We start from the raw sequence: 8,985 nt of genomic DNA on the forward strand, positions 1-8,985 counted from the left end.
TCTTGTAATTTTTTATTATAAATTACACATAACATCTGTCTTACAAAATTCTATCTACGCTTCCTTTTGAATGCACATGCACGAAGAAATGTCTGGTATAATGTGAACAGCAGCTATTTCTGAGTGGTAGGGTTTATGGTGTGCTTGAATATTTTAAAATCATTTTTTATAATTTATCATTTTAAAAAAATGAACAGAAAATCAGAATTAACCAAAGGGATATATGGGGATTTGTGGGAGTTAGTGTGGGAGGAGGTTGTTTCCTAAGGAACATTGAGAGGGTGGGAGTCAGGGCAGCAGGTGTGATAAAAACACAGGGAACAGGCCCGGCATTTTGTGAGGCTGAAAGGCTCAGGCAGGAGGATCTCTTGAGCCCAGGAGTTTGAGACCAGCCTGGGCAACATAGTGAGGCCCCATCTCTACAAAAAAATAAGAAAAATTAGCCAGGCATGGTGGTGTGCTGCTGTAGTCCCAGCTGCTTGGGAGGCTGAGGCAGGAAGATCGCTTGAGCCTAGGAATTGAGGCTGCAGTGAGTCATGATGATGCCACTGCACTCCATCCTGGGTGACAGAGCAAGACCCTGTCTCAAAAAAAAAAAAAAGACAGGGAATGGAAAGAAGAAACAGCAAGGAAGGTACATGTATCTAACGCCCTCCACTCCCCAACCAGGGTTAGAAGCCTTGGTAGGAGAAAGGGGGCAAGTCCGGGACACAGGCTGCCAGGTGGGGTAGGCAGGCCACAGGGTTGACACTGCAGAGCCCAGTATCCTGGCCCCTCTCAAAGTAGACGCTGCCAGGGGAAAAGATGGAAGGGTCCTCGTCAAAGAAGTTATAGGGCCGGAGCAAGAAGCCAACTCTGTTCCCCAGAGTCACTGTGTTGGGGATGTCCTCAGCATGGGGAATGTGCAGGAAGCTGGCTGTAACCCAAGCCACCAGATCCTGGAGGAAGAGGGAGGAACTGGAGGACTAAGGAAGCAAGACCCGAAGAACCACCCTTCGGCTACAATCCCCAACCTCCAGCCTCAGCCTGGCTTCTGCCTCTGCCCAGCGTCATGCCTACACAGTAGCGGTGAGGGTCAGTATTCTTCCCAGAGCTAATCTCACCCCAGGAGGGGTGATGTGTGTTGGTCATCAGGAAACTTCTAGGTCCCTGAACCTAAGAACTGGAAACCTATCATTGTCTCCAACCTATGGCTAGAGGCTGGGCAGCCAAGATGCCAGGCACAAAGGAGCCCCTCTCCTCTGTCCCTGAGGGCTACCAACCTCTCCTAAGAGGGTTTCATTGTTGATGAAGTCAGCGAAGACCACAGTGGGTGTCCAAATGTCATTCTGGTAATAGATGCTGCTGCTCTGCGACTCCTCCTCCTTCCTCTGGGTTATCACGAGCTGATACCTGACCAGGAATTGTTGTAGGAAGGTGGTGTCAGAAAATGTCAAGGGCCTTTACTGGCCCAGAAGTCCTTTAGATCAGATTCTTTGCAAGACCATTTCCCACCCCATATCTACTGGGATCTGAGGGGAGGTATAGGGACAAATGGTAAGCCAGGGACACTGAGTTGGGGTCTCCAAGGGCTGGGATAGGGGAGAGGGCCAGTCTTTCCCTTCCACCCACTGCCCAGGGCCCTCCTCACCTCCCCCAGCTAAGGGCCCTCTCCATGTCGCTCTCCAAGGGCATGTGTACGCCGAGGGGGCTGTGGATCTGGATTCGGTACCCACGCTGGTGACCCCAGGTGTTAGTCTGGTTGCCAACCAGGTAAAGGTAGCGGGGAAGGGGGCTTCCCAAGGAAAAAGCTGTCAGGTCTTCCCTTGCCAGGACCTGCCGAGTCAGCTGTGGACGCTGCAGCCGGTGCTCTGGGCTCCAGGGGGCGGCCACAGGTTTAAACACCACATCTTCGGCTACCACCCAGTTTTTCAGCCCTGCCAGGGTGAGGGAAGGGAGAGGAGTTCCACACCAGGTAAGGCTATTGCAACAGGCCTGTCTTCCTCAGGATGCTCACTGCACCGGCCTCACAAAAGGCAGCAGAGAGCAGCAGAGATGCTGTGCTGGGAGCCAGGTCTGCGCGAGTGTTACCCTGTCTTCTTCTAACTTGCCCTCTCCGACAGGGTAGCCACCAGTCACATGTGGCTAATTAAATTCATATTGAAAATTCAGTTACTCAGTCACACGAGCCACATTTAAAGTGCCCAGTTGCCACACATGGCTAGTGGCTATTGTTCCACAGCACAGATATAGAACATTTCTATCACTGCAGAGAGTTAGTTCTGTTAGCATGGGTCTACTAAGTTAGAACCTGGACCAATTCGTGTCTCTGATTCTTACTTTCCGAATCCATACACTGCTCTACGGCTGTGCTCAACAAACAGAAAAGCACATGCAGTTGACTAGTGATATTCTTGTAATTATGAAAGGGATAATGATTATTCGCTGTGGAGAAGCTAGGTGGAAAAACTCGATCCCCTCCCATGGTCCCCTGCATACTCCTCCCAGCTCTGAGACTTCACCGTATCTCAATAAGGCGGAGTACACTTTCAATCATTTTTGGAAATGAGCACATTCGTTTCTTTAAATTTTCTGGGAGCTTTTTGGAATTCTACTGCATCCATAACCTGCATCACCCAGCTCAGCATGTGGTCATACACTTTTTTCCTGCAGGTCCAGACTGTTGCTTCCTTTAAATGGGAAGGCCTATGTGGGGGCACCTGGCACAGGAGGTGCTCGCTCCATTGAAGCCAGTGCTCTGCAGGTCGTGGTCCTGTGCGCTGGCCTGTCTGATACTGCCTCCCTGGCCCCACAGCACCAGCCAGGGCTGCACAAACCAGGGATCCCACAAATGTTACCTAATGTTACTTCCCAAAACAAGGTCTGTAATGCCAAAAATGCTGAAGGGAAACCTCCAATCAGAATAGTCACAATCCAAATATGTCAAAGAGTAATCGAGATAACAATACGATCATTTCAATCGTTACTTTCTTAGTTCTCCCTCCCCTCCACCCCCACTACAAAGGCAAACACAAGTGCACGTACATGTGTGGACACACACACTGTGTCTTCATACTCGAGGACAAGAAAATGTTTCACAAGAAATATGCTTAGTTACGTTGTCATACTTGCGCAGTCACTTTCTGTCTGCCCCATCTCCACACCCTGCCCCCGCCCCTGCCCTCCTTAATTTCCCCAACTGTAAAACAGAGGTGAATTCCTATTCTTTGTGGATCTAAAAGTGTGATTTGATGAGTTCATTTTCTGTTGTCAACAGAATGTCAGGAGTAGCAAGTCCTCTTTGTGCTTTGAGCCCTACTTGAGAAATCTTTCTATACCTGCAGCAAGCCTACCCTATGTGTGCCATGTCCCTGGAAAGTGCATTGTGGTGACAGGAAGAGGATGGCCCTCCCCATGAGGAGAGTGGCACTATACTACGGATCCACCCCCAGCTATGGTATTCCCCACTTCCATGCCCCAGGTCCACCCCTACCCTGAAAACTCTTTAGACAGACTCCTTCCAACCTCTGCTCGGGCCCGCACTCCCCATCCCCACTGACTCTCAGAATTAGGAAGCAGCAGCATCCCTACTCCAGCCCCAGCCAACCTCGGGCCAATTCACCCACCTAGTGTCACTTGAGACTACAGGCAGGCAAGCGCAGCCATCACATTTAAACTAGTTTCGCAACTGCAGCAAGGCAGAGGGGACTGGGGGATTGAGGCTGGGCGGGGGAACCCTTTTCACCTTTTGCCAGATACCCAGCAGCCCAGGGTCAGGCTGACTGCAGTTGGATACACTCCAACTGTCCCTGCTCTGTTGCTGGCATGCCTGCTCTTGCCTCTTCCAGAGATCTCAGCTTGATCTGGGGGGTTCCCTTCCCTCCGCCCACCCGCAACCCTCCACCATCATCCCTCAGCACTTACCTGCCACATCCAGGTCCAGCTTGAAGTGGAAGGCGTGGGTGTGCACTGCCCCTAGCACGTGCTCCCCTACACGGTTCCCGAAGAGGAGGCTGTCCTCTCCCCCACTCAGGAAAGCTGTGTTGACATAGCCCGTAGCGTGGACCCGCCCTTCAAGTGCCCCATTTGGGTGCAACACGAAATCCCAAATGTAGTCGTAGTTACCCACAGATGATACAGACCTGACCACAAGGGCTGAGCTGGCCAAACCCCCATAGAAATGACTCCCAATGTAATTGTGGTGCCTTCGAAGGGGCAGTCCCTGGGCCTCCTCAAATACGCACACAGCCCCTGGAAGCAGCTGGACTGTCCCTTTGCCCACTAATATATGGATGTCCGCCATCGTGGCTTGATAGGGGCAGTCCACTCCCCGCACCAAGCCTCGGCTATTACGGCCAAGCCCATAGCTGCTATCCAAATACCGAGTTATCATCGTCTTCGGTGAATCAGCACCATAGACAGACAGACATTCCTGGACACTGATTTCATAGGCCACTCGCTCGCCCTTGAACCGAATATCAAAAAGCCTCATGCCACTGAACACCCCATGGCCAAAGGTAAACATCCACAGGGAGGACACCACCAGGCTCCCTTGTATACTGTATCGGGGACCCTGGGGTGAGAACTGAAGAGGGGGAAGAGGACCTGGGGCGATACGGGACCTCAGGGATGAAGCCCCATTTGATGGCGGTAAAGGGACCCTAACCACTTCTAGCCGACCGGCCTTAAACTCCCATTCCAACTGGCCCAAGTCTGCATAATAGTGCCCAAGGTAGAAGACCTGTTGGACAGCCCAGCGGGCAGGGTCCAGGGCCCTGTGGTCCAGCAGTAGCTCCAGCCCCACAGGGTGAAGGAAAATACCAACACCTGAGATGTTATGGTAGAGAGCTATCCAGGTAGCTCGGTCCCCTGAGCGTAAGCCACGAGGGGTGGCATGCAGAGGTATCAAAGTAGAGCCGTTGTAGCTGAAGACAGAAGCCAGGAAGATGGGTGCCTTGGGTAGCTCGACCTCTTTCAAATGCCTCCACATTTGGGCAAACTCAGTTCTCAACACGGGGCGTCGATGATAGGGCAGGGGGCCTCCATGACGCTCCACGGTCACGTCCCGCATGTAGGAGGGGTGAGGCAGCGGCCCCACCACCAGCTCACTCACGTTGGGCTGGGGTTGTCCACCAAATAAAATGATGGCCAGTGCCTCCCGGGCAGGTGGGGCCTTCCCCCTGTCCAGGTGGGCCAGGGCCGCAGCCTTGGGGGGCAGCTGCAGCTCCACTGAGAAGACACAGTTGTCCGAGGGCTGAGCCTGGGCTGCATCCACCAGCCCAGGCCCCAGCCGCTGGGTCAGAAAGTTCATCACGGCCGTCAGTTCCTCTCGGCTCAGGTCTGCAAACAGCTGGCTCTGGCCAGGGTGTGACCCGGGCTGGGCACTGGGAGATAAAGAGGGGCAGCGGGGAGGCTGGCTGGAACCCCCTCGGATGGTCAGCAAGACATAGGCCAGGGCAAAGATGGTAATGAGGGACAGTGCCAGGAACGCCAGGACTATCTTGAGATTCATGGTGGATGCTGAGAGCTGAAATCAGAGTCCTACCAGCGGCTCCTTCCAGTTACTGACATCAAGTCAGGTTATATTCACTAGGATGGAGAGGAATGGAGCAAACTCCACCCCGTGGGTTGGACAGGAAATTTCTGACCTTGATTTATGTAATTCTGTTCCAATTTTCTGTCCTGTGGTTTGGCTCAAGGCATTACTTCCACATGCACAGCCTCTTCTTTGCCCCTGAACTCTTACTAGCAGCAGTCAGTACCAACTACTGATTCCCATCATTTAGACCAAATGACAGGGCATCCAATTAACAACACTAAACTCCACCTTCCACCCAGAACGGGTCTGAGGAAGAATGCAAACCTCAGATCCCAATCCAGTCCCGCATGCAGGCACTAAACTGCCCACTTTCCTACCTCCTGGCACGTGCTGCACCCCAGCAGTTCCAGGATCCACCGCCCAGTTCAGCAGTAAGCACTGAATTTTGCCTGTGGCATAACGCCAAGCCCTTGATTTAGTCTCAGGCCTTTTGTATCTAGACAGTGAGAAAGGAGGAGTAGTTGAGGGCCGGGAATTAGCAATCGGATTTGTACACCAATGCAGGTCCCTAAGCTGTGTGACCTTAGGGGAAATATTAATCTCGCGTCTCACCTATAAAGAATGGATAAAACTACCATACAGATTCATGAAGATTAAACATGATCATGCACATCAGGTCTGACACAGGGCAGGCTTTCACAAAGTGGTAGCTTTTGGTACTCATTTCTGAAACAGAACAGAGGGGATGTTCCTCCATTGTTCAAGACCTGAAAACTCTTTTTGCAGAGACAATAAAGGGATTAGTGGAAACCAGAAGGCTACTTGCAAGTGCAAGTGGAGGAAACTTTATTTCAGAGGGACAGAGGTTCCTAGGCAGCCCTCCAAGTAATTTGAAAACCAAGACCAGGAGTCTCCTCAAGAAATTTAAGACATTTTTCAGAGAGGAGACTTAGTATAAGGTAAAGAAAATGACTGGGTAGGGTATGCCTTGAAGCAGGCAGTTCTCTACACATGGAACTACAGCAGCCTCTACTGGCATTCACGGGTATAACCGGGGAAGGAAGGAACTAGGGTCTTGAAAAGGAGGGAGACAAGGCAGCTCAGGTTTGGGAAGAGCTAACTTTCACATAATTCAGACTGAACACAAATGAAGGACCCACTCTTGCTTCGTAGATGGAAGCCTTAGTCTTTCCACTATCCCAGAGAAAAGAGGCAGCTTCACTGGCACAGGGATGCAAAATAGGGTGGGCTAGAGGTGTCTGTGAAGGTGGGTGTCCAAATGTGCACACATGAGTATGATGAGTATGTCCCTTGCCACCAGAGCACTGCACCAGGGTTTGCGGCTTTAGAAAGAGGTCAAAGTACCTGTATTTTTAATAATTTCTTGACATGGTAAAAGAATTTTACATTACGATCCAAGGGTGGTAGGGTGAGGAAGAGGGGCAGCGGAACAATCCAACAAATAAAAAGGGAAACTGAGAAACACATGGTGGGAAGAGGGAAGGGTTTTAGCTGGAAGGGATCTGTAGGGTGGGAAGGGGCACTGCCCAATTAAAATGCAATTGGTTTGTTACTGAATACTATTCGTGGGAAGACAGCATCCTGACTCCTTCTCTACAGAATACTGGGAGTAAAAATGATGCATCCCAGATGGAAATATGATTGGGGGTTGGAAGACAGAGACGGGAAGAATAAAAGTCACAAACACACTGAGAGTCACTGGCAGGCTGACTGCGGATGTCGACTCTCCAGCAGTGGTAGAATAAAAAGCTGGGGGCTAATGAGGGTTAACATAAAAGCTGTAACAATAAGTGATATCTCTGGAAGATTCAAGAGATAGGAGGCAACTCTTCTACGGTTTTGACCTGCCCAGCATATTTCCACATACACAATGTGTATATGTGTGTGTATACGTGCACATATACACACAAATGACTGCTTTCCCTGGAAGCACAATACTATAAATAAGAGATATATTTCCCAAAGGGAAAGCGCAACAGGAGCAGCAGCATCTGTACCTCACAGCTGCAGACACTCCAACCCCAATTTACAACTGGCCTGGGAAAAGGCAACCAAGAGTCACAGGAGCCTTTGCAATAACGCCAACAGGGGCCCCAGTCACAGAGGAAAAGGCCTTCCCCAACCCCTCTGCTTCTCATCTCTTGGTTCTACTCCAACTCCCCCTGGGCACCAGAAAGCTATAATATCAGGAGGATGGGCACAGACTTATGTCTGGGTGGATGATATCTAAGACAACTATTACCTCCTGAAGGGTATGTGTGTGACAGGGATCATATCATGGAGGGGGGAGGGTATGTGGGGTAGAGAGTTGGAAGGAGTGTGTGTGCATGTCGCTATGGGTATATATATGCACACACACAAGTGTATGTGAAAATCCCCATTATAAAAACATCTGAAGGAGTTAGGGACTCCGCTGAAGGCCTGAAGTATTCCTTGTCATGATCAGGTTCAAGGTGGGATGTATGCAGATGGAAAACCCTAAGTCATCACCAGGGCAACTGTGGCAGGGAGGATTCAATGTCCCACAGAGGCAAGAGACATTAACCTGATGTGAGGAAGAGAGAAACTGGTCCCCATGTCACCCCAGTTCCTAAAAAACACCTAGCACTTTCCTTCCAGTTCCCTCAGCTTCTAACCAACTAATCATCAAAAGTAAGAAAACACAAAGCCCAAGACACAGTAGGGAGAGAGGAGAGAGAAAACACAAGTATTCTTGTGCCAATATCCTGCACACACAAACCTGGAATTCTCCAGAAATTAGGACAGGTTGGGTCTGGGGTATTAGGGAAGGAAATAGAAGAGTTCCTGAGGCCTGAAAAAAGAGGTAAACACATCACAGAACTAGATGAGAGTTTCATTAGACTCTAACTAAAAACAGAGAGGTGTGATTACTATTTCCAGCCAGTTTCCCCATCACGATAGTCACGTAACAAACCAAGGCAATGTCGGTCTTGAGCCAGACTCACAGAGTCCCCTGGCCCTGGCCCTGGCCTCAGTACAGTGTCTCTGCATTGCTGCTCCGGGGCCGTTTGATCTTCTCGATATTTTTCAGGATCATGTCATGTAGAGTGACCTGGGAGAAGAGGGATCATGAGAATCACAACCTGGGGAATCAGGGGAATCATCCCCTACCTCACCAAGAAAACAAGACCCCCCAACCCAACAAATCCTCAAGCAATCATTCCCCACTCCCATAAAGTCCTTAATATCACATAGACGGGTTCTTGGTAACGGCCACTTTGAGCAAAACGACATGCAGTAGGTCCTTGAATAATGTGGTTTCAAACAGTCATTTTGTTCAACGTTATAATGTTGATGAAAAATAAAACTGATTTTGTTATACATCGTTTCCCTTAACGTTGCAGTTTCCAAGAACCTAGGAATGCCTGATGTTAAGTGCGGACTTAGCGTAACCCCACTCTCTCTGGAGCCTGCATTCAGGGTGG

General features: G+C 50.3%; 2 protein-coding genes across 3 annotated transcripts in view; both read right to left on the reverse strand.

Annotated features, from left to right (window-relative positions):
* The window catches only part of AOC2 (amine oxidase, copper containing 2 (retina-specific)), a 29,228-nt gene extending 23,737 nt beyond the window's left edge, over positions 1–5,491 (reverse strand). The window contains exons 1-4 of one of the 2 annotated variants that reach the window (XM_012656692.1): positions 3,904–5,491; positions 1,712–1,916; positions 1,263–1,392; positions 672–938 (exon numbers count right to left, since the gene is read on the reverse strand). In XM_012656692.1, coding sequence (XP_012512146.1) covers positions 672–938; positions 1,263–1,392; positions 1,712–1,916; positions 3,904–5,491 — 2,190 coding nt within the window. Of the gene's footprint in view, positions 939–1,262; positions 1,393–1,630; positions 1,917–3,903 lie in introns of those variants that run through there. The other variant, XM_012656691.1, reaches the window with a different exon arrangement.
* Positions 5,492–6,346: 855 nt separating this feature from the next.
* The window catches only part of PSME3 (proteasome (prosome, macropain) activator subunit 3 (PA28 gamma; Ki)), a 19,519-nt gene continuing 16,880 nt past the window's right edge, over positions 6,347–8,985 (reverse strand). The window contains exon 7 of the mRNA XM_012656645.1: positions 6,347–8,612. Coding sequence (XP_012512099.1) covers positions 8,532–8,612 — 81 coding nt within the window. The 3' untranslated portion in view covers positions 6,347–8,531. The remainder of the gene's footprint in view (positions 8,613–8,985) is intronic.

Source organism: Propithecus coquereli, unplaced genomic scaffold (genome assembly GCF_000956105.1).
Source record: "Propithecus coquereli isolate 6110/MARCELLA unplaced genomic scaffold, Pcoq_1.0 Scaffold515, whole genome shotgun sequence".
Taxonomy (NCBI): domain Eukaryota; kingdom Metazoa; phylum Chordata; class Mammalia; order Primates; family Indriidae; genus Propithecus; species Propithecus coquereli.